The 26,409-nt window shown below is 38.3% G+C and overlaps 1 protein-coding gene across 1 annotated transcript in view; it reads left to right on the top strand.

Annotated features, from left to right (window-relative positions):
* Positions 1-26,409, top strand: part of LOC120860378 (dnaJ homolog subfamily C member 13-like) — a 155,661-nt gene that overhangs the window by 2,083 nt on the left and 127,169 nt on the right. The window contains exon 2 of the mRNA XM_040236179.1: positions 21,564-21,644. Coding sequence (XP_040092113.1) covers positions 21,577-21,644 — 68 coding nt within the window. The 5' untranslated portion in view covers positions 21,564-21,576. The remainder of the gene's footprint in view (positions 1-21,563; positions 21,645-26,409) is intronic.

Genomic DNA, 26,409 nt, shown 5'->3' with positions numbered 1-26,409 from the left:
TCCTAAACGACTTCTATTTGAATTTGAGGTTTCCATTGCACATACCTTTCCCGTTATTCTCTGACTGAATACTTAAAATTAGTAAAAATAGAGGCACTTCTAAGCAAATAAACTATCAAAAATTTTGTTGCTTCTAATAGTTTTAGGCCTAAATGTTTACTGTAATGCTTATTAGTGGTTAGAGGGGAGTTGTTTTCAAAAAGATCCTTTAAGTCAGTGTTTCTCAACTTTATCAAACCCAGTAAAGACCTTCTTTTTATTTCAAATAATTTGTAACAGCTCTTTTACTACCCTGAAATAGTTTATAAATTAGTATAACCACCTCTGGCTTTGGCCCTGGGACAAAAAGAGCCTTTGGTTCCACTGTAGGATCAAAAAAAAAAAAAAAAAAAACTGGACTAACTTCAAATTCATGTATTATTTTATTTTTTTTCTTTTGGAACCTATTAAGTTGCTGAGGCCACAGAGCAAACCAGTGGCCGGAAATTTAAGGAGAGAAAGAGTACGTATGAACTCACGTTCACCTTCAGTAGACACAGCTGGACACTGATAAAGAGCATTCAGCTTGGATAGCTGACAAGTTGATGAAGGCTGACCTCACTTCTTTATCTACATTCTTCGCTGGGTACTCCTAGGAAAGATTGGAATGAGATCTGGGGAGTGTCTGTTGTGATGTTGACCCAGAGAAGAGCAGCAGAGTTTTCAGGAGGGTCAAAAAACTCTTGATTCTTTCTCTCTCTCTCTCTCTCGCTCTCCCTCCTATAGAATAAAAACCTTAATCTTTAGAGAGAATGGCATCTCTGCCAGCAGGCCCTGTTGGTGAGCTGAGGAAAGACAGAAACTGGGGAGAGCATATTTTTTGGGGAGGGGCACCAAGCCCAAAACTCCAGCCTGGGGAAATAGGAAAATTACACCTCTGAGATCCAGAGACACAAGGTATGTCTAGGACTAAACCTTAATCAGGACAACAGAGACTATAACCCCACCTCCCTGCCACTAAGTTAAAAAACTGTGAATAACAAGCAACTGCAAAATAGTACAGGGTGAGGAATAAGATTATGCAAAGAGGCACAGAGCAAAGAATCAAATAGATATTGCTTTAATAAACCATTCCCGACCTAGACAGTTTCTGTAGATATTTGAAGCCTGTAATACAGTGGGGATAAAACCACAAAAGTGAAAGTATTAGTTGCTCAGTCCTGTCTGACTCTTTGCAGCCTCATGGACCAAAGAGTATGGACCAGGCTCCTCTGTCCATGGAATTCTCCAAGGCAAGAATACTGGAGTGGGTTGCCATTCCCTTCTCCGGGGATAACCATAGCAACAGTGAATCATAAACTTAGCCCAACTCCTAACATCCTGCACTAAAGACTCAGCAAAGAAAAGATGTTCCCATTTCTCTTCACAAAAATTACTTAGCTCTGTCTCTGCTGTCCTATTCCATGTCCGACTTTCAGCAAAAAATTACAAGACGTACAAAAGGCAAAAAACATTCCCAAGAGAAAGAGCAATCACCAGGATTACTCTTTGGCTAACATAGGTGCTTCTATCTGATAAGGGAATTTAAAATGACTATAATTGATGTTAAAGGTATGAACAAAAAGTGGACAGCATACAAAATCAGGTGGGTAGTTTCAGCTGAAAGATAGACACTATAAAAAAGACTCAAAAGGAAATGTCAGAAGTTTCACTACATAGTAACGAATTGCAAGATGCCTTTGGGCTCATCAGTTGATCTGACACAACCAAAGAATCAGTGAATTTGTAGATACCAGAAATTATCCAGGTGAAACACAAAGAATTTAAAAAAGAACAAGAGCTTGGGGATTCTATCTAACACATTTAAATATATGCATAGTTGCAATCCCAGAAGAGGACAGAGCAAAGAAATGTTGAAATATTTGAGGAAATAATCGAGAATTATTCTGAAATTAATGCCAGACATCAAACTGGAGGTGCAAGAGACTTAAAGAACACCAAGCAGGTTAAACACCCGCCACTTAAAAAACCTGCATAAGACATCAAATTCAAACTTCCTCCTCCTAAGAGAAACTGAGGTAACCAAAGAGAAACATTCTATACAAAGAAACAAAGATAAGAGTTACAGCAGAGAAGCCCTGCAAGCCAGAAGACAGCTAAGTGACAGCTTTAAAGTACTGAAAGAAAAAAACAGTAAAAAATATCCATCAAAAATGCAGACATAATACAGATACTCTGAAAAGCCATGAGAATTCAGACTTCTCACGAAGATTTTATGATGTATGCATTCCAGGAAAATTACGTGTATATTAAATGGCAAAACATATTTCATGATTTGTATTTTAATGTAAAAGTAAATTCTGGGATTAGCTGTAAATAGGCTTTTATCTATGTGAATGACCACTTGGATATTTGAAAGTAACTTGAGGACAGTTCATCAGTCTGTGGGACTGTCTTGCTTGTTGAGGGGTATATAGCTCCATCCCCTAAATCCTAGAAGTGTTTCTGATCATAGTGTCTCAAGGGGCAGCAGCCCCACCCCAACTTCCACTCTTGCAACCGTTACTTTAATTCAGTACATTGAATTAAACATTCTTTTCAACACCTTTTCCTGCTTCAGCTGTGTTCACAGATGCTTAGCACATGCCAGTCAGTAACATCTCTTATCTTACGGTATGATTTTTTGTTCTGGGAACTCCTTTAAGAATCAGTGAGTTGGGGGATATCTTGGTAGCAAGTAACTTAAGCCAACATAGTTGTGACATTTTTGCAAACTCGAGACAGTTACCTGTGCAAAGTTGTAATTAAGTATGATTCATTTAATAAAGCTAAACATATAATTTCCTAGTACTTTTCATATGCTCTTAACTTTATTTAGCAGCCTACATAGTTGAGTTTTACTTGTACTTTTATGGACTACTTAAAAGGAAAAGTGATCTCTAACATAAGTCTAAAATTAGTGGGGTTTTTAAAGTTGCAGAATTTAAGTTGCCCTTAGAAGTAGGCCACACTGGTTAAGCAGTGTTCACAGATTTAGCCCATGCCGTTTGGTAATATCTTTTTTGCAGTTAATAAGAAGCTGGAGCTTTTAATGACCAGATTGACAGCAAAACCCCTAAAGCAATCTAAATTATTTTGATGTTCTGATTTTTTCAAGTAATAATTGTGAAAACATCATGGAAGGATTGATAAGGTATGAATGTAGGGACTTTCTCTAGTGTGTAATAAATTCTCTCTGTGTGTGTATGCTCAGTTGTGTTGTTTGCGATCTCATGGACCAGGCTCCTCTGTCCATGGTACTTTCCAGGCAAGAATATTGGAGTGGGTTGCCATCTCCTGCTCCAGGGGATCTTCCTGACCCAGGGATGGAACCTGTGTCTCTTGTGATTCCTGCATTGGCAGGTGGATTCTTTTACCACTGCACCACCTGGGAAGCTCCAGTAAATTCTATACTAATTATATTTAAGCTTCAATTCTTAGACTAGTACTGTGGTGTTTTGCTCCCTCAAACTTACACAGACTATATTTTGGATGTCCATCAAATCTTAGAGTAGATAAGCCATTTTCCTCCCGAAACTTATACCTACTGGGTTTAATTTTAAAAGTAGAATTTTCTTTTTTTTTTTTTACTTGATAGATTTGGAAGTGTTCTGTAAACTGTGAAACTCTATGGCAGAATTAGGAATAATAGGGGTTTTTTGGAAAGAGACAAACCAGAAGTTTACATGTTGTTGCTGTTTTGTATTGGATCAAAGGAAAGGAAATTGTAGCCACTTAAACTCTAGTCTTATACTAGTATTAAGAGAACAGGATTTGGGTATTAAGATGCTTACTGTCTTCAAGTTATATTTGCTATATGCCTAGGAAGTTTATTCCCCTACTATGTGTTTAGTGTTAAGAAAAACAAGTTAAAATGTGGCAATGGAAAATCTCTTTTACCATTAGGGTCTGTGAGAGTAAGATTATTAAGTGCCTGTTTGTGAGCTGAAGAACAGTTTATTGAATTAGTATGTTTTGTTCTTTCATAAGCCAAGTTAGATTCAAAGATAAAATGAAATAGAAATTTGTGTCTTCTAGAAAGCTTTAAGAATGTGTGCAAACTAGAAATATGTAAATGATCACTACTGCTGATTTCACAGAATTGCTTAAGTGAACACATTTCTTAGTTTGTTTTATTTTTCCTGAGGTGAATATTTCAAGGCATTTTTAAATTTTGGAAAGGGAAGAATCATAGCCATGTATCTTTCCTGGCAAAAACATTATTATTATTTTATAACAAATAGAGATCTATTTGTAAAAAATAAGAATTATCCCTTCAGATGTAATCTAAAATATGAAGAGAGAGGTATCTTTTTTCAGTATTTAATTTACATTGAATAGGAAAGGCCAGCAAAATTAACTGCTATGGTATATATGCTTACTTCTCCCCCCATTGAGATCATGTTAAGTGTTTCTTCAGATTTATGGGTTGCTTTTGAATTTCTCTTGCCCTTTTATTTCATGAATATATATTCAGTTTCTAATTAGGAATGGATTTTATAAAGAGAATGAGGGGGTCTTAGATTAGTTTGCCCTACCCTGTGATGGTAAAAGTATTTGAAAGTTCATTTTGGCTTTGAACTGTCTTTCTTATAATGTTTATATCTGAAGTTCTTCAGCAAGTAAAGAAAACTAAGATAGAGTGTACTAAAACCTTACTTAGTGATCTGTTTTATAGCTGTTTAAAGATCCCTGTATGGTAGATGTCATTCCCATTACTGATTTGTTATTTAAATGAAAAGTATTTCTGTCTACACTTGAGTTATATATTAAAACATAAAAATTTAAAATTTAAAAACAGGGTTAAAGTTCATATCACTTTTCTCTCAGACACAGCACATTTTAAGATAGTCTAGTTGTAGCTTTTTAATATGGGTAAAAATTAATATTCTGTTAACCATTTATATATTTTTTTACCTTTTATTTGAAACTGACCTAACCTAGAGCTATAATTCACTTAGGTTTTGATTCCAGCTACAAATAAAACTAGGCTCTTTAAGAAGCCAGTAATAAGGGATTCTCTCTTTGGTCATTACTTGGGTCAGCATTTGCCTTAGCAATGGTTTTCCTTCCTTCTGCATTTTCTCTAGGACGTAGATGTATGAGGAAATACTAAGTTCACAAATTAGTTTCTATCGTGAATATCTACCATATTTTCAGGTGTAATTTCATAGTGTAGCAGAAAAACAGTGTTCTGTTGCAGGAGAGTTTGGTCAGAAAATAAAAGCAAATGTAGTTTTCCCCCAATATAAAAGTTTTTACCAACAGCCAAGTTGAAAGAAATTTACATTAGACACCCATATTTTTTTGAGGCATTTCAAGACAAACTCATTTTTAATTCATTACTTGAGAGTGAGAGCAAAATAATGAAAAAGTTTATTTTTTCATTTTACAAATTCAAGGTGGAAAGTTAGTATCTTGTCTGCTCTTTGGAAGTTTTCATAATTGTGTAAAAATCCTTTCTAGTTGGTCATGCAGAGTGTGTGCTTTGAAGGCAAATAGCCTTGATTAAAACTATTTCCTTCATTCATTCATTAGTGTATTATTTTTTTGAGTATACTCATTCATCCTAGCTAAGTACGGGCTCTGTGTGAGTTTTTACTTAACACAAGCCATGCACATAGACTTAATTTTGCTGTGTGTACAAAGTCTTTTGCTTATACCCCGACCGCCTGACTGTAATCTGCTCGAAGGGCTCGATGGTAAAGAATTCATCTGCAGTGCAGGAGACACAGGTTCAGTCCCTGGCTCAGAAAGATCCCCTAGAGGAGGAGATGGCAACCCATTCCAGTATACTTGCTTTGGAAATCCCATGGACAGGAACCTGGCAGGCTATATAGTCCATGGGGTCCCAAAAGAGTCAGACAGGATTTGGGACTAAATAGCAACAGTCTGTTCAAGTCTTTGTGATGCTGAATCCCTTCATACTGCTTTCTGTTCTTAGTGTCATTTTGATGTGGGTGTCTCTCAGTGACTCTCAAATCCTGCACTTTTGTGTCAAAACCATATTGTCCAAAAGATTGTTCTTATTTTATCTGTAAATGATGTTAAATGGATTGTCAGTTTTACTGCCAGTAATAAGACTGTGGAAATCTTAAGTGTTATTTGAAAGGATGAAGCAAGGGACTCATTGAAAAAGGCCAATCTAGCCAGAATGCCTATTGCCTTGAATTTGACTTTTTAACCCTTCATGCAGGTCTTTTAAAAGACAAACTGAAAAGTTGCAGAAAAGCTCTGTTAGTGGTGTATTATTAAGATATAGAATGAGAACAAGTGAAGCCAACTTGGAAAAATTAGAAATCTTTTCCAGGTGATTTAGTTTCAAAGGGCTTCTATACTTGAGTTTTTATCAAAAAGATCTTTGAGAATTTGAAGTGGGACTGTCCTGCAGGAATGGAGATGAAATTTAAGCAGTAATTAGTTTGAACACATAAGCTCTTGCTGATTTGAATAACACCTCAACAACTGGCAGGATAGCAAATGCTGATGACACAGCTGCTACCAAGATCTCATCTAACAATTTTTATATTTTCTTAGCTGGACAATTTGCTGTTATTTATAGAATGTGCCTGTAAATAACAGTTACGCTTCTACACCTGAGACTAGAAATTCTGCAGAGTTTTCATCACTATTAGTGGGAATTATGGTTGCTTATGAGTTTTTGCTGATAAGCGACAGTTAGGACCACTTTTAGAGCTTATTTAAGAAATATACAGAGGAGATAATTGAATGGGGTAATTTTATGGAGTAAAATTCTTTTTTCCAAAAGTTTCATAAGCTGTAACTTAAAGACATCAAACATAGGTTTAAAACTATTAGGTTGGTTTCACAGAATTCAGCAACACATCAAAAAGCTCATACACCATGATCAAGTTGGCTTTATTCCAGGGATGCAAGGATTCTTCAATATGTGCAAATCAATCATTGTGATACACCATATTAAAAATTGAAAGATAAAAACCATATGATAATATCAGTAGATGTAGAAAAAGTCTTTGACAAAATTCAGCACCTATTTATGGTTAAAACTTTTCAGAAAATGGTCATAGAAGGAACCTAACTCAACATAGTAAAGGCCATATAGGATAAGCCTACAGCAAACAGTATTCTCAATGGTGAAAAACTGAAAGCATTCCCCCTAAGATCAGGAACAAGACAAGGGTGTCCACTTTCACCACTATTATTAACCATAGTTCTGAAAGTCTTAGCTATAGCAATCAGAGAAGAAAAAGAAATAAAAGGAATCTAGATTGGAAAAGAAGAAATAAAGTTTTCACTGCTTGCAGATGACATGATACTATACATAGAAAACCCTAGAGATAGTATCAGAAAATTACTAGAGCTAATCAGTAAATTTAGCAAAGTCACAGGGTACAAAATCAATACACAGAAATCATTTGTATTTCTATATACTAACAATGAAAAATCAGAAAGAGAAATTAACAATCAATCCCATTCACCATTGCAACAAAAAGAATTAAATATGTAGGAATAAACATACCTAAGGAGACAAACTGACTCATTAGAAAAGACCCTGATGCTGGGAAAGATTGAAGGTAGGAGAAGAAGGGGACGACAGAGGATGAGATGGTTGGATGGCATCACCAACTCAATGGACATGAGTTTGGGTAAACTCCGGGAGTTGGTGATGGACAGGGAGGCCTGGAGTGCTGCGGTTCATGGCGTTGCAAAGAGTTGGACACAACTGAGTGACTGAATTAAACTGAACTGAAGGAGACAAAAGAACTGTACACACAAAATTGTAAGACTAATAAATCAAAGATAACATAAATAGTTGGAGAGATATTCCATATTCCTAGGTAGGAAGAATCAGTATTGTGAAAATGACTATACTACCAAATGCAGTCTACAGCTTCGATGCGTTCCCTATCAAATTACCAATGGCATTTTTCATAAAACTAGAACAAAAAATTTCACATTTCATATGGAAGCACAAAAGACCCTCAATAGCCAAAGGATTCTTGAGAAAGAAAATGGAGCTGTAGGAATCAACCTTGCTGATTTCAGATTATACTACAAAGCTGCAGTCATTAAGACAGTATAGTACTGGCACAAAAACAGAAATATAGACCAATGGAACAAGATAGAAAGCCCAGAAATAAACCCATACACCTATGGGTACTTTATTTTTGAAAAAGGAGGTAAGAATATATAACCCATTTTTTGATTGGGTCATTTATTTTTCTGGAATTGAGCTGCAGGAGTTGCTTGTATATTTTTGAGATTAGTTCTTTGTCAGTTGCTTCCTTTGCTATTATTTTCTCCCATTCTGACAGCTGTTTTTTCACCTTGCTTATAGTTTCCTTCATTGTGCAAAAGCTTTTAAGTTTAATTAGGTCCTATTCATTTATTTTTGCTTTTGTTTCTGTTACTTTGGGAGGTGGGTCATAGAGGATCCTGCTGTGATTTATGTCAGAGAGTGCTTTGCCTTTGTTTTCCTCTAGGAGTTAGTAGCTTGATAGGGATTATATTGAATCTATAGATTGCTTTGAGTAGTATACTCATTTTCACTATATTGATTCTTCTGATCCATGAATATGGTATATTTTTCCATCTGTTTGTGTCATCTTTGATTTCTTTCATCAGTGTTTTATAGTTTTCTATAGATACATCTTTTATTTCTTTCAGTTCAGTTCAGTGCAGTCACTCAGTTGTGTCCGACTCTTTGCGACCCCATGAATCGCAGCACGCCAGGCCTCCCTGTTCATCACCATCTCCCGGAGTTCACTCAGACTCATGTCCATCGAGTCCGTGATGCCATCCAACCATCTCATCCTTGGTCGTCCCCTTCTCCTCCTGCCCCCAATCCCTCCCAGCATCAGAGTCTTTTCCAGAGAGTCAACTCTTCTCATGAGGTGGCCAAAGTACTGGAGTTTCAGCTTTAGCATCATTCCTTCCAAAGAAATCCCAGGGTTGATCTTCAGAATGGACTGGTTGGATCTCCTTGCAGTCCAAGGGACTCTTAAGTGTCTTCTCCAACACCATAGTTCAAAAGCATCAATTCTTCAGCGCTCAGCCTTCTTCACAGTCCAACTCTCACATCTATACATGACCACAGGAAAAACCATAGCCTTGACTAGACGGACCTTAGTCGGCAAAGTAATGTCTCTGCTTTTGAATATGCTATCTAGGTTGGTCATAACTTTTCTTCCAAGGAGTAAGCGTCTTTTAATTTCATGGCGGCACTCACCATCTGCAGTGATTTTGGAGCCCCCCAAAATAAAGTCTGACACTGTTTCCACTGTTGCCCCATCTATTTGCCATGAAGTGATGGGACCAGATGGAATGATCTTCGCTTTCTGAATGTTGAGCTTTAGGCCAACTTTTTCGCTCTCCTCTTTCACTTTCATCAAGAGGCTTTTTAGCGCCTCTTCACTTTCTGCCATAAGGGTGGTGTCATGTGCACATCTGAGGTTATTGATATTTCCCACGACAATCTTGATTCCAGCTTGTGTTTCTTCCAGTCCAGCGTTTCTCATGATGTTTATTTCTTTAGGTAGATATTATTCTTTGCATTGTGTTCTTGGAAAAGGGTGTTTTCTGTGACCAGTGAGTTCTCCTGGAAAAACTCTGTTACCCTTTGTCTGATTCATTTTGTACTCCAAGGCCAAACTTGCCTGTTACTGCAGGTATCTCTTGACTTCCTGCTTTTGCATTCCAGTCCCCTATGATGAAAGGACATCTTTTTTTGATTCTAGAAGGTCTTGGTGGTCTTCATAGAACCGTTCAGCATCAGCTCCTTCAGAAGTAGTGGTTGGGGCATAGATTTGGATTATGGTGATATTGAATGGTTATCCTTGAAAAAGAACAGAGGTCATTTTGTTGTTTTTGAGATTGCACCCAAGTACTGCCTTTTGGACTCTCTTGTTGACTATGAGGGCTACTCCCATTTCTTCTGAGGAATTCTTGCCCACAGTAGTAGATATAATGGTCATCCGAATTAAATTCACCCATTCTGGTCCATTTTAGTTCACTGATTCCTAAAATGTCAAGGTTCACTCTTGCCATCTCCTGTTTGACCATCCAGCTTCCCTTGTGGTTCAGCTGATAAAGAATCCACTTGCAGTGTGAGAGACCTGGGTTCAGTCCCTGGGTTAGGAACATCCCCTGGAGAAGGGAAAGGCTACCCACTCCAGTATTTTGGCCTGGAGAATTCCAGGGGGTCGCAAAGAGTTGAACATGACTGGGCGACTTTCGGAGAAGGCAATGGCACCCCACTCCAGTACTCTTGCCTGGAAAATCCCATGGATGGAGGAGCCTGGTAGGCTGTAGTCCATGGGGTCACTGAGAGTCGGACACGACTAAGTGACATCCCTTTCACTTTTCACTTTCATGCATTGGAGAAGGAAATGGCCACCCACTCCAGTGTTCTTGCCTGGATAATCCCGGGGACGGGGGAGCCTGATGGCCTTCTGTCTATGGGGTAGCACAGAGCTGGACACAAGCGACTTAGCAGCAGCAGAGTGACCTTCACTTTCACAATTTGCCTTTATTCATGGACCTAACATTCCAAGTTCCTGTGCTGTATTGTTCTTTACAGCATGGGACTTTACTTTCACCACCAGACACATCCATAGCTGGGTGTTCTTTTCACTTTGGCTCAGCCTCTTCCTTCCTTCTGAAGTTATTTTCTCTGCTCATATTCAGTAGCATATTGGGCACCTACCGACCTGGGGAGTTCATCTTTCAGCATCATATCTCTTTGCCTTTTTGTACTATTCTTGGGGTTCTCAAAGCAAGAGTACTGAAGTGTTTTACCCTTCCCTTCTCTAGTGGAGCACAGTTTGTTAGATATTAATACCTGCTCGTCTAGAAATACCCTCAGGGTCTGAAGCTGTTAATGCGGTTTCCACACTGGTTGTCTTCATTAGACGAAATGACTTTATCACAAATGATTGCGGTTTTGAGTATATAAAATAGATTTATTTGAAATTATAGAGGCTAATAGTACACTTGGGAATTAGGTCCCAGCTCAGATCTCATTAATCTGGTTGTTTTAAAAATTCATTGTTAGTTAGACTAGTATTTTTCTGTTGAACTTATAAAGATCCTGAAATCACTGATTGGTAGCATATTTCCTTTTTTTAAAAAAAAATATGTATTATTAAAAGAGAATAATGCTTTACAATATTGTGTTGATTTCTGCCATACATTTGCATGAATCAGCTATAGGTATGCACATGTCCCCTCCCTCCTGAGCCTCCCTCCCACCTCCTTACCATTCCACCCCTCTAGATTGTCATGGAGTATCGATTTGAGCTCCCTGCATCATACAACAAATTCCCACTGGTTATCTGTTTTACATACGGTAATGTATATGTTTCCATGATACTCTTTCAGTTTGTCCCACCCTCTTCTTCCCCCACTATGTCCACAGGTCTGTTCTTTATGTCTGTGTCTCTATTTCTGCCCTACAAATAGGTTCATCAGTACTGTCTTTCTAGATTCCATTTGTATGCATTAATACAGGATATTTGTCTTTCTCTTCCTGACTTACTTCACTCTGTGTAATAGGCTGTGGGTTCATCTACCTCATTAGACCTGACTCAAATGTGTTCCTTTTTATGCCTAATACTGTTATATATATGTACCACAGCTCTTTTATCCATTCATCTGTCAATGGACCTCTAGATTGCTTCCATGTCCTAGCTATTGTAAATAGTGCTGCAATGAATATTGGGGTACATGTGCCTTTTTCAGTTATGGTTTTCTCAGTTATATGCCCAATAGTTGGAGAAGGAAGTGGCAACCCAGTCCAGTATTCTTGCCTAGAGAATCCCACGGACAGAGGAGCCTGGCAGGTTACACTCCGTGAGGTTGCAAAGAGTCAGACATGAGTTAGTGACTGAGCATGCTTGCATGACCAGTAGTGGGATTGCTGGGTCATATGATAGTTTTATTCTTTGTTTCTTAAGGAATTTCCATACTGTTTACCATAGTGGCTGTAACTATTTACATTCCTATCAACAGTGCAAGAGAGTTCCCTTTTCTCCATACCCTTTCCAGCATTTATTGTTTGTAGACTTTTTGTGATGGCCGTTCTGACTGGTGTGAGGTGATAGCTCATTGTAGTTTTGATTTGCATTTTTCTTAATACTGAGTGATGTTGAGCATCTTTTCATGAGTTTATTAGCCATCTGTATACTCACTCATGCCTTCTTTGGAGAAGTGACTGTTTAAGTCTTCTGCCCTTTTTTTGTTTTTCCTTCTTTGCCCACTTTTTGATTGGATTGTTTGTTTTTCGGTATTGAGCTGCATGAGCTGCTTGTATATTTTGCAGATTAATCTTTTATCAGTTGTTTCAATTGCTTTTATTTTTTCCCATTCTGAGAGTTGTCTTTTGACTTTGTTTATAGTTTCCTTTGCTGTGCAAAAGCTTTTAAGTTTAATTAGGTCCTGCTTGTTTATTTCTGGTTTTATTTCCATTACTCTAGAGACTGGAGCATAGAGGATCTTGCTGTGATTTATGTCAAAGAGTGTAATAATGCCTATGTTTTGCTTTAAGGATTTTATAGTTTCTGGTCTCACATACAGGTCTCTAATCCATTTTGACTTTATCTTTGTGTGTGTTGTTTGGGAAGTATTTGAATTTCATTCTTTTACACGTAGCTGTCCAGTTTTCCCATCACTACTTATTGAAGAGACTGTCTTTTCTCCATTTGGTAGCAAATTTCTGTAGTCATGTATTTGTTTTGAACACTTTTTTTTTTTAATTAAGCTTATCTGTAGTGGATGCCTGCTCAGTGGTGTTTGACTTTTTGTGACCCCATGGACTGTAGCCTACCAGACTCCTCTGTCCGTGGAATTTTTCAGGCAAGAATATACTCTAGTGGGTTGCCATTTCCTGCTCAGGGGATCTTCCTGACCCAGAGATCTATCCCACATTTCCTGCCTTGGCAGGCACTCTTCACCACTGTGCCACCTGGGAAGCCCAAGCTTATCTATGGATGGAAACATTTAAAATATTTATTTTTACATGGTAGAGTATTTCAACCCTGGAGACATCCTCTTTGTTGTATGTCTTTTGCCTTGTGTTGATTATGGTAATTTGTCTCACTGCTTAAAACTGTGAGTTTCAAAGTTGTTTGCAGCAGGTGCTTAATCACATTTCCAAATGAAGATAATAATTGAAACAGTTCGAAATCTAGGAATGTGCTGTCAATAAGCCTGTAATTACATGGTCAGAATAAATTTATTTTTATTTTCTAAATTTAAAAGAGAATTTTGTTTGTTTTTGGCTGCATTGCATGTGGGATGTTAGTTCCCCCACCAGGGAGTGGACCAGGGAGTGAACCCATGCCCCCTGCAGTGCAAGCAGGAAGTCCTAACCCTGGACCACCAGGGAGTTCCCCATTGATTTTCTAAACCTGAGGGAAGGTATTACTATTATAGTTTAGTTTGAGTGTGGGGTTAAGCAGTTTGAGTTCAAAAGCTTGGTCCAGCCATTTAATAGTTGTTAAATTAGAGAAGTGATTTCATTTTTCTAATTCTCAGTTTTCTTGTCAATAAAATGAGGATCATCATACCTGTATCTTAGTTGTTATGGAGACAGTGAGATACGTAAGGTTGTAAATGCTGTGTGTCGTCATTAACACATGATGAGTACTTAGTAAACCCTGTGCTGGATGCTTAGTCGTTTCAGTCTTGTCTGACTTTTTGAGACCCCGTGGACTGTGGTCTGCCAGGCTCCTCTGTCCATGGGATTCTCCAGGCAGGACTACTGGAGTGTGTTGCCGTGCCCTCCAGGGGATCTTCCCTACCCAGGGATTGAACCCATGTCTGTAAAGTCTCCTGCATTGGCAGGTGGGTTCTTTACCACTAGGCCATCTGGGAAGCCCTAATAAAACCTACTTGTTGCATAATTTCAAGGCATGTAATAAATTTTTTGATCAGGGGCACCTTCCCTCACCAATTTCAGGATTTAAAATAGAAAAGCATTATCTTAATTCAGGTGTATAGGCACTGATAAGAGCTTTGAATTAACCTGTCATTTCTGGGGTTGACTTGGCTACTTAGGTAAGTATTTCTTCCCTTCCTTATCTCTCCAGTGTATCCTTATCTAAACATAACATGACTGAAGGTGAGCTTTTCAGATTGAGGAGTGGTTTTCTTCTGTAAAGCGTGCTTCCATTTTACTAGCCTTCACCTTTTTTGGACTGTTGTTCAGGATTGGATGCAGAATAGCAGTATCACTTGTTGTTTCCTAAAACATGAGACATAAATTGTCAGGTGTGCTGATTTTGGCCACGGGCACTTCTCCTGAAGTCCAGAGAAGCCTTTAACACTACATTATAATTTTTGTTAGCATTGTAATCTGCATCAGGGATACAGTATTTTTTTCTGACAGACCAAGGTAGTGTTTTACTTTCTGAATTTTTAAAATTAATTTTGGGGAGGTAGGAAGTCAAGAAACACCTGGAGTAACAGGCAAACTTGGCCTTGGAATGTGGAATGAAGCAGGGCAAAGACTAATAGAGTTTTGCCAAGAAAATGCACTGGTCATAGCAAACACCCTCTTCCAACAACACAAGAGAAGACTCTACACATGGACATCACCAGATGGTCAACGCCGAAATCAGATCGATTATATTCTTTGGAGCCAAAGTTGGAGAAGCTCTATACAGTCAACAAAAACAAGACCAGGAGCTGACTGTGGCTCAGATCATGAACTCCTTATTACAAAATTCAGACTCAAATTGAAGAAAGTAGGGAAAAGTGCTAGACCATTCAGGTATGACCTAAATCAAATCCCTTATGATTATACAGTGGAAGTGAGAAATAGATTTAAGGGCCTAGATCGGATAGATAGAGTATCTGATGAACTATGGACTGAGGTTCGTGATATTGTACAGGAGACAGGGATCATGACCATCCCCATGGAAAAGAAATGCAAAAAAGCAAAATGGCTGTCTGGGGAAGCCTTACAAATAGCTGTGAAAAGAAGAGAGGCGAAACATCTGAATACAGAGTTCCAAGGAATAGCAAGAAGAAATAAGAAAGTCTTCTTCAGCAATCAATGCAAAGAAATAGAGGAAAACAACAGAATGGGAAAGACTAGAGATCTCTTCAAGAAAATTAGAGATACCAAGGGAACATTTCATGCAAGGATGGGCTCGATAAAGGACAGAAATGGTCTGGACCTAACAGAAGCAGAAGATATTAAGAAAAGGTGGCAAGAATACACAGAAGAACTGTACAGAAAAGATCTTCACGACCCAGATAATCATGATGATGTGATCACTCATCTAGAGCCAGACATCTTGGAATGTGAAGTCAAGTGGGCCTTAGAAAGCATCACTACGAACAAAGCTGGTGGAGGTGATGGCATTCCAGTTGAGCTGTTTCAAATCCTGAAAGATGATGCTGTGAAAATGCTGCACTCAATATGCCAGCAAATTTGGAAAACTCAGCAGTGGCCACAGGACTGGGAAAGGTCAGTTTTCATTCCAATTCCAAAGAAAGGCAATGCCAAAGAATGCTCAAACTACTGCACAGTTGCACTCATCTCAAATGCTAGTAAAGTGATGCTCAAAATTCTGCAAGCCAGACTTCAGCAATACATGAACCGTGAACTCCCTGATGTTCAAGCTGGTTTTAGAAAAGGCAGAGGAACCAGAGATCAAATTGCCAACATCTGCTGGTTCATGGAAAAAGCAAGAGAGTTCCAGAAAAAACATCTATTTCTGCTTTATTGACTATGCCAAAGCATTTGACTGTGTGGATCACAATAAACTGTGGAAAATTCTGAAAGAGATGGGAATACCAGACCACCTAACCTGCCTCTTGAGAAACTGGTATGCAGGTAAGGAAGCAACAGTTAGAACTGGACATGGAACAACAGACTGGTTCCAAATAGGAAAAGGAGTACGTCAAGGCTGTATATTGTCAGCCTGCTTATTTAACTTCTATGCAGAGTGCATCATGAGAAACGCTGGACTGGAAGAAACATAAGCTGGAATCAAGATGCCGAGAGAAATATCAATAACCTCAGATATGCAGATGACACCACCCTTATGGCAGAAAATGAAGAGGAGCTAAAAAGCCTCTTGATGAAAGTTAAAGAGGAGAGTGAAAAAGTTGGCTTAAAGCTCAACATTCAGAAAGCAAAGATCATTCCATCTGGTCCTATCACTTCATGGGAAATAGATGGGGAAACAGTACAAAAAGTGTCAAACTTTTATTTTTGGGGGCTCCAAAATCACTGCAGATGGTGACTGCAGCCATGAAATTGAAAGACGCTTACTCCTTGGAAGAAAAGTTATGACCAACCTAGATAGCATATTCAGAAGCAGAGACATTACTTTGCCAACGAAGGTCTGTCTAGTCAAGGCTATGGTTTTTCCAGTAGTCATGTATGGATGTGAGAATTGGACTGTGAAGAAGGCTGAGCGCTGAAGAATTGATGGGTTTGAACTATGGTGTTGGAGAAGACTCTTGAGGGTCCCTTGGACTGCAAGGAGATCCAACCAGTCCATTCTGAAGGAGATCAACCCTGGGATTTCTTTGGAAGGAATGATGCTGAAGCTGAAGCTCTGGTACTTTGGCCACCTCATGAGAAGAGTTGACTCGTTGGAAAAGACTCTGATACTGGGAGAGATTGGGGGCAGGAGGAGAAGGGGACGACCCAGGATGAGATGGCTGGATGGCATCATGGACTCGATGGACGTGAGTCTGAGTGAATTCCGGGAGATGGTGATGGACAGGGATGCCTGGTGTGCTGCGATTCATGGGGTCGCAAAGAGTCGGACACGACTGAGCGACTCAACTGAACTGAACTGGAAAACACTTAACATAAGATCTCCCCTCTTAACAGATTTTAAGTATACATTATTGTTCACTATTTAGGCACAGTGCTATAAAACAAACTCTAGAACTTACTCATCTTGCATAACTGAAACTTTATACCCATTAATTAGCAACTCCCCATTTCCCCTCCAGCCCAGTCACTGGCAACTACCATTCTACCTTCTCTGAGTTGAACTATTGTAGATAATTCATGGAAGTGGCATTCTGTGCCTGGCTTATTTCACTTAGCATAATATTTTTAAATTTCACTGATATTATTGAAGATTGTAGGATATCCTTCTTTTTTAAGACTGAATAATATTGTGTATACCACATTTTCTTAATCCATCCATCTGTTCAGGGTGTTTAGACATCTTCAGTTTTATAAATAATACTGCAGTGAATATGGTTTTGTCATCTCTGAGTGTTGTAGCCTCGCCTTCCGCTAAACAAACTCACTCAGAGGGACAATGCAGATAGTGGAATGCAGTTTATTACACTGGCAGGCCCAAGGCAGAGTCTCCTCATAGCCAAGGACCCGGACCAGTTTTTGTGAAAACCTTATATACCCTAAGTGTATGTGTCCAAACCCGCCTTCCCAAATTCCCTGAAACTAGTCTGAACAAAGGAAAAAGAAAGATACAATCAAAGTTAACCCGTGATTCATATGCCTTAAGCCTAGGTAGTTAACAATGGACAATTATCAATAGGCCTGTGGTCATACCCCAATAAACATAATAGAATGTATGATTCTATTTGGTTACACAGATAATTAGGGTATTCTTTTAGGCAACAGAGAGCCCCAGGGCTCTTCCTTCTGGGGGCCTGGTTTTCCAGTTGGTATGTTTCCATAGATACTGGGCATATAGCTCAAAGTCCACAGTTTGGCCCAAGATGGAGTCCTGCTTTCGAGATAGAGCCTGTTCTGTTTCCTCCTTCATTAGAGGTCCAAGTTTCAGTTCTTTTGGATAAATACTCAAAAGTTTGATTTCTAGATCATGTGATAATTCTATTTTTTTTGGCCACATGCACCTGGCAGAATCCTAGTTCTCTGATGAGGCATTGAACCTGGGCCCACGATAGTGAAAGTGTAGCCCCTTCCAGGGCCCCAAGATTGGGCTCTTGTCTAACACTAGGAAAAGAATTGTCCGAGGAGACGTGCTGACAAATCAAGAGACTATTGGAAGAAGGCACCGGCTGGAGAGCAGCAGAGTAAGGGAACCCAGGAGAACTGCTCTGCCACATGGCTTGCAGTCTCGGGTTTTAACATAAAAACTAACTGATGGGACTAGTTTCTGGGTTGTCTTTGGCCAATCATTTTGACTCAGAGTCCTTCCTGGTGGTGCACCACATTGCTCAGACAAGATGGATGCTAGCGAGAGGGATTCTGGGAGGTAAATGGGCACGTGGTGTCGTCTTTTGACCTTTCCCGAACTCTTCTGGTTGACGGTGGCTTATTTGTTCCGTGTTCCTTACCAGGACCTCCTGTGGTAAAATAACTCATGCAGATGGTTACTAGAGAGCCTGGCCAGGGTGGGTGGGGTCAGTCGGTATTTTATCCCTAACAAAAGCACCAAGTCCTAACCACTAGGCAACCATGGAATTCCCTAATAATTCTATTTTTTAATTTTTTGAGCAACTTCCATACTGTTTTCCATAACACACCATTTTACATTCTCATCAACAATGTACCAAGGTTCAAGTTTCTTTACATGCTTGCCAGAACTTGTCTTTTATTTTTTTGATAATAGCCATCCTAACAGGTGTGAGGCAGTATCTTGTAGTTTTCAGTTTGAGTTGCATCTCCCTGATAATGACATAGAACATCTTTTCATATACCTGTGGACCATTTGTGTGTCTTCAGTTTTATATTTTATATTAATGTGTTATATCTTCTCTTCCTTTATCCCTTTTATCTATCCTAACCTAGGAACTTTCGGGCATCTAGTGCTTTTATCACCCCTGAATTCATAAGTCTCCAAAAAGTTGTAGATAAGCCTTCTTAATTCCCCTCCTAAAAGATTCGTTTGAGTTACTTGTCCCCCCAAATCAGTGATAACATCATTCTTTAGGTTTATTTTTTTAATTCTTCAGTATGCTTTGTTGTTACTAGATTATTTTCCCCCAGACTTCCTACAGATTGATTAGATCGTGTCCTAAGTTCTTTGTGACTGTCATTTTAAATTTTTATATTTTTCTCTCATTTTCCTTTCACAGTCCCTTGATGGTATCAGCCAGTCTTCACTCAAACACATTTTCTTTCTTGTCAGTTTCTCCTAGATAGGCCAGAGTTCAGTCAGTCATTCCCATCTTATATTGTGAACTCAGAATCCAAACTCCAGTCTTCAGTATCAGCCATTTACCTTTTCTGTCCTCCTTTTTTTTCTTTTTCCCAATCTTCAGTTACTGTATATGAGGGGAAAATACCATCTGTAGGCCTATAATTTTTCACCTTTTTTGGCACATTTTCAGAGATCTTCTCTTAAGTTTCTTTCCAGCAATATCATTTACTACATATGACTCAGAAGGCAGGGATAATGTTTGCTGGTTTAATAATTCTTGGTTGGCTGCCTGTGTCATTTCACATACACGGTCTAGAAAAAAACAGAACAGCGCACCAGCTGACAGGTCTATATTTAGCTGTCTATGCATACTAGTAGGAAGATGTCATTGACTGTTAAGAGAAATTTCTCTCCGGTGACAATAAAGGTTTCTCTAAATTTGCTATTACTTGTGGTTCTCTTATTATTCCTCAGAGCATGAATTGATGTTTTTCCAGAAGGTTTGACAAAACCTTATTTGGGAGTACCTCTTAGCAGCAACTTAGCATGCATGCATGGAAACAACACATATGTCCAGCAATTGATGAATAGTTATACAAAATGTGGTGTTTCTATACAATAGGAAACGGATGCATGCCACAACATGGATAAACTTTGAAAATGTTTTTGCTTGTTACGCTCAGTGAAAGAAGCCAGTCACAAAGACAATGCATTTTATGATTCTATTTATATGAGATTCCATAATAGGTCCATAGTGACAGAAAGTAGATGGTTGCCAGGAGTGGGTGTGAGGGGGACTGGGGAGTGGCTGCCAGCAGGGTTTCTTGTTGGAATGATAAAAATAGTGTATTCGTTGTAGAACTCTGTGAACATACCAAAACCTCTGAATTGCACACTTTCTAAAGAGGTGAATTTTAAGGTATGTGAATTGTCTCAAAAAGCTGTTATAAAAATGTTTTTGAATGAAAATAGTTTTATTCTATTTATGGAAAGAATACTTGTTGATTAAAAAAGTTTAGACGTATAAAGATGTGAAGAAAGCTAAGCAAGCCATAATTCTAACCATTCAGTTTGCATTATTGACACTATGTATTTTACAATATTTTTTAGAGTGTATTTCTAATTTTAAGGATAGGAAGTAGTACCCGAGTGACAAAAGAAGTAAAATTATCATATTCAGTATGAAGCAAATGATGTAATATTTTCAGAATTTATCATTAATCTTTCATTAGTAGCCAGTTTATACAATTAGTTGTGTAAAGTTAGATAAACTGAAATTTTTTCGTGAGCTAAATGGATGCTGGATTTTATACACTTCAGGGTTACGGTCAACAAACTAATTGTGAAATATTGCACGTAGCATTGTCCCTCTTCCTGTGGCTGTTAGGAAGCTCATACCATGTGTGATTTATCATACAAGTCAGCAATCCTCAACTGTTCTATATCCTGTTTAATCAGAGAGTTCACTAACCAAACTGTAACAAACATTTCTGAACACTTAATTTCTGCACTTGATGTTTATAGCTACACTTTGAGTAACATTGTTCTTGTGACTTAAAAATCTTTTTCTCAAAGAATATTTAATTCCTTGGAAAAAAGTTAATATTCTGTGAAAACAAGCTAAGTGGTATAAATGACAGTCTCAATTTTGTTTAAAAACATTTTTTTTCCTAGCTGGAAGAAGGAAAGTTAGTATTTTTCGATGCTAGGATGAAAGATGAGTTACTTTATGAACATTAAAAATGTTTTTACTACGTACTTAAATTACTTTTGGGCTTCCTTGGTGGCTCAGACAGTCAAGAATCTGCCTGCAATGCAGGAGATCTAGGTTCAGTCCCTGGGTTGGGAAGATCCCCTGGAGAAGGGAATGGCAACCCACTCCAGTATTCTTGCCTGGAGAATTCCGTGGGCAGAGGAGCCTGGTGGGCTACAGTCCATGGGGTCTGAAAGTGCTGGACATGACTGAGTGACCAACATTTTAACTTTTACTAAATTACTTTTATAATGAGAATATTGTTCTAGTTAAACCTTATTTATATTAAGTTCCCTTTAAAGTGACAGTGACAACAGGATGGCCAGCACTTAGCAGCTAGACGAAACCTTTCAGAGTTGGTTTGACACTTGACAGTCATGTGTTAAAATATTGTTTGGCAGTGTGAGATTTAAAGATTCATTTACTTTAACACTTTTTACTAGATTCTCTATTCTTGGGATGTTGATACGAGGGCAATTCTTGTCCTCAGACTCAGCGTAGTGGAAAAGAGCTGTGACAATATAGCGTGCTAAAGGCTCTCTGATAGAGAGGTGAACAGACCATCCTTATGGTCTTGTATAAAAAGTGGGTGTCTTAAAATCAGTACCATATGGCAGTCTATGAAAATATGATGGGGGTGGGATTCAGGAAAAACTCTTAAGGTTAGCACTATTACAAAATTTACCCATATTTTTATCTTTCAGGATTCAGCACAAAATGAACATTATTAAGGAAAATAAGGATTTAGCATGTTTCTACACAACAAAACATTCATGGAGAGGGAAGTAAGTATTTGTTGGTTTTACTTTTCTGTTCTTCTGTAAAGTATTTTAAAAATTACTTTTTCTTTTGATATGTCTGGTTTTCTCTGTTTTTGGAAGGAATTTGGATAAGAATTAAAAGGAAAATAAACAGATTATCCATAGTCTTGACTGCAGTCACTTAAGGATGAGTTTTTGTAGTAGTGGAGTTTTCACTTCACAACTTTATCACCTAGAGATGAGCCTACGTGTTATCAATACATTTTCACATCCATTTGACAGTCAAAGAAAATATGCCAATAGTGCATTTCGTATTTTTTCTTTTAACCTGTAATGAAATTTAAAAATTGGTTTTGATCTTTTCCTTGGGAGGGGTTGATGACATTTTTCAATAGCTTGCCTGGCCAGACTGAGGTGTAAATGTTTCCTGTTTCCTGCTGTAAAATAGATGGTATTTCCTAGCCCTCTGATTGATATAAGGATTAAATGAATTGATAATGGAGTGTGTGAAGGTTTTAAAATATACCTTAAATACATTCAGTATTCAATGAATGGCACTTTTTGATCATTACAAAAAAGTTTAGTCTGTTGTCATTTTGAGTAGTAGTAATAAGTAAAATGAGTATGCCACACTTTAACAAATAGGTGACCACATTATTCCAAATCAGGCCTCAGACTAAGATAAAAACTTGACATGTGCACAAAGCCAGTAACTTTACTTCTTAATTCCCATCCCCCACGCCTTGGAAGATGAGGAGAGAGAGTGGTGTAGTTCTTACTCTTAACTTTCCAATTTTTAGGTAATAGTGTTGTTACTTCTTAGAATGGTGCAACATCTGAATTCCGTAGTGTTTCTGGTTTGCATTAATGAGCTAACTAATTTTGAAAAATTTGAGTGTTTAATTTTGTTTCCTTTTAGAAGCTCAGTTGTATGAGTTACTTAATTGTTATCCTTGTAGAAATACTTGTCTTGAAATTTTTTCTTCAGTTAATTTCATTAAGCAAAGTTAGAATATTGGCATATCCAGAGTAGTATGACTCTCTTTAGTTATTTCAGTAAGCCTTAAAAAATGTTGTATATTTAAATGATCTTTATTTTTTTCTCAAATTTTAGATTGTTCTAATCATCGTAATATAACTTTTGTCTTTTAAATGCAATTATAGCATTCTGTTGAATTCTAAAGAACAAAACAACTATAAATACTTTTTGCTTTGTGAGCTTGTTGTAATTGTGATCATCTGGAAAAAAATTTTTTAACGTTCTTAGTGGTAACTATGACTTAAGACAGTCTTTTTTTTCCTTTTTCCCTTTCCTTCTTTGTAATTATTAGGAGCAGAACTATTTCTGTGCTGTAAGCACAATTCCTTCCCTCTAATTCACACCTTTAAATTTGTTTTGTTTTTATAACAGCTTTAATGATAAAATTTATGTAACATAAAACTTTTTAAAGTGTACAATTCAGTGGTTTTTAGTATATTTGTAGAGTTGTGAACCATCACAACTCTTTTTAGAACAATTTCCTCACCTCTCAAGAGTACTCCTTTAAAAATATTAGCAGTTCCTACCCTCCCTTCTCTTATTCCCTGCATCTGGCAGCCTCTAATCTATTTTCTGTTTCTGTATTTGCATATTTAGGACATCTCATATAAATGGATTCATCCAATATGTAATCTTTCATGACTGTCTTCTTTCACTTAACATGTTATCAAGGTTTATCCATGTTGTAGTATGTGTCATTACTTCATTTCTTTTTATTGTTAAATGTATTGTATGGGTATGCCACATTTTGTGTTGATGGACATTTATATTGTTTCTACTTTTTTACTGTTATGAATAGAATAGCACTACCATAAATGTTCACATACAAATTTACTGGTGAATCTATTTCCAGTTCTCTTGAGTATGTACCTAGGAGTGGAATTGATGGTGTATGGAGTTAATATGGAAGTATATGGTAACTCTGTGTTTAACTTTTTGAGGAACAGGCAAACTGTTTTCCAAGTAGCTGCAGCATTTTATAATCCTACCATCAGTGTATGAGGATTCCACTTTCTCTACATCTTAGCCAACAGTTGTTATTGTCTGTCTTTTTATTTTAGGCATCCTAGTGGGTATGAAATGGTATCTCATTGTGGTTTTGATTTGCGTTTCCCTGATGACTAAGATGTTGAGTATCTTTTCATGCTTATTTGCCATTTGTGTCATGATCTTCGTTTTCTGAATGTTGAGCTTTAAGCCAACTTTTTCACTCTCCACTTTCACTTTCATCGAGAGGCTTTTTAGTTCCTCTTCACTTTCTGCCACAAGCATGGTGTCATCTCCATATCTGAGATTATTGATATTTCTCCCAGCAATCTTGATTCCAGCTTGTACTTCTTCCAGCCCAGGGTTTCTCATGATGTACTCTGCATAGAAGTTAAATAAGCAGGGTGACAATATACAGCCTTGACGTACTCCTTTTCCTGTTGGGAACCAGTCTGTTGTTCCATGTCCAGTTCTAACTGTTGCTTCCTGACCTGCATACAGATTTCTCAAGAGTCAGGTCAGGTGGTCTGGTATTCCCATCTCTTTCAGAATTTTCCACAGTTTATTGTAATCCACATAGTCAAAGGCTTTGCCATAGTCAATAAAGCAGAAGTAGATGTATTTCTGGAACTCTCTTGCTTTTTCCATGATCGAGTGGATGTTGGCAATTTGATCTCTGGTTCCTCTGCCTTTTCTAAAACCAGCTTGAACATCAGGAAGTTCACGGTTCATGTATTGCTGAAGCCCATCTGGTCCCATCATTTCATGGGAAATAGGTGGGGAAACAGTGTCAGACTTTATTATTTTGGGCTCCAGAATCACTGCAGATGATGATTGCAGCCATGAAATTAAAAGACGCTTACTACTTGGAAGAAAAGTTATGACCAACCTAGATAGCATATTCAAAAGCAGAGACGTTACTTTGCTGTCTAAGGTCTGTCTAGTCAAGGCTATGGTTTTTCCAGTGGTCATGTATGGATGTGAGAGTTGGACTGTGAAGAAGGCTGAGTGCCGAAGAATTGATGCTTTTGAACTGTGGTGTTGGAGAAGACTCTTGAGAGTCCCTTAGACTGCAAGGAGATCCAACCAGTCCATTCTGAAGGAGATCAAACCTGAGATTTCTTTGGAAGGAAGGATGCTAAAGCTGAAACTCCAGTACTTTGGTCAACTCATGCGAAGAACTGACTCATTAGAAAAGACTCTGATGCTGGGAGGGATTGGGGGCAGGAGGAGAAGGGGACAACAGAGGATGAGATGGCTGGATGGCATCACTGACTCGATGGACGACATGAGTCTGAGTGAACTCTGGGAATTGGTGATGGACAGGGAGGCCTGGCGTGCTGCAATTCATGGGGTCGCAAGGAGTCGGACATGACTGAGCGACTGAACTGAACTGAACTGAACTTGCCATTTGTGTATATATATCATGAAATGTCTATTCAAATCATTTACCCATTTTTAACTGGGTTATTTGTTGAGTTGCATGAGTTCCGTGTGTATTGTGAATACAAGTCTCTTATAGAGATACGATTTGCCAATATTTTCTCCTGTTTGGTGGCTTGTCTTTTCATTTTCTTGATGGTGTGCTTTGAAGTATGAAGTTTTAAATTTTCATGAAATTGAGTTTATCTATTTTTTTCTGTTGCCACTTGAGCTTTTTGTTTTGTAAGCCATTGCCTAATTCAAGGTCTCAAAGATTTATTCCTTTGTTTCCTTCTAAGAGTTTTATAGTTTTGATTTTGGGTAGCTTTTGTGCACAGTGGGTAGTAGGGGTCCATCTTTATCCTTTTGTATGTGGATACCTAGGGCTTCCCAGGTGGCTCAGTGGTAAGCAGTCCAGTCGTCCTGCCAGTTCAGGAGATGCAGGAGATAAGAGCTTGATCCCTGGTTTAGCAAGAGCCCTTGGAGAGGAAACGGCAATTTACTCCAGTATTCTGGCTGGGAAAATTCCACGGACAGTGGAGCCTACTGGGCTACGGTCCACGGGGTTGCAAAGAGTTGGACATGACTGAGCAAGTACACTTTAACTTTCCCTTTCAAAAGTCCTACATTTCCCAGGTAGTGATAGTTATTTCATTATGTTACATATATTATTACGTGGCACTGAATCTTTTATTATATTACCTATTTTATGTAGCCCTTCCCTGGTTGCTCAGCTGATAAAGAATCTGCCTGCAATGCAGATGACCCAGGTTAAGTCCCTGGGTCAGGAAGATCCCCTGGAAAACAGAATGGCAACCCACTCCAATATTCTTGCCTGGAAAATTCCATGGACAGAGGATCCTGGTGGGCTACAGTTCATAGGGTTGCAAAGAACTGGACACGACCAAGTGACTAACAACAACAGTTTTATGTAGCCAATTCTAATCTAAGTTTAAAGTATTTCTCATTGGTCTTATGAAAAAATAACTGTCCTTACATTGAAAATTCTCTGTTGTTTTAGAGTTGCTATACGAACCTTCTGTTTAGATCATATATCTGCATACAACAAATTTTGTGTGTGATATGGGGGCTTTAGGGCCTCGGTTTTAAGAGATTCCATCTTAACCCCAACATTTCAGAAAAATATTATTGGTAGTGACAGTAAAGATGGTCAAATATTTTTCTTTCTCTTCAGTTCAGTCACTCAGGCGAATCCGACTCTTTGCAATCCCATGATTCGTAGCACGCCAGGCCTCCCTGTCCATCACCAACTCCCGGAGTTCACTCAGACTCAGTCCATCAAGTCAGTGATGCCATCCAGCCATCTCATCCTCTGTCGTC

The sequence above is a fragment of the Oryx dammah genome, unplaced genomic scaffold (genome assembly GCF_014754425.2).
Source record: "Oryx dammah isolate SB20612 unplaced genomic scaffold, SCBI_Odam_1.1 HiC_scaffold_11058, whole genome shotgun sequence".
Taxonomy (NCBI): Eukaryota; Metazoa; Chordata; class Mammalia; order Artiodactyla; family Bovidae; genus Oryx; species Oryx dammah.
This window is presented reverse-complemented; position numbering and strand designations above follow the sequence as displayed.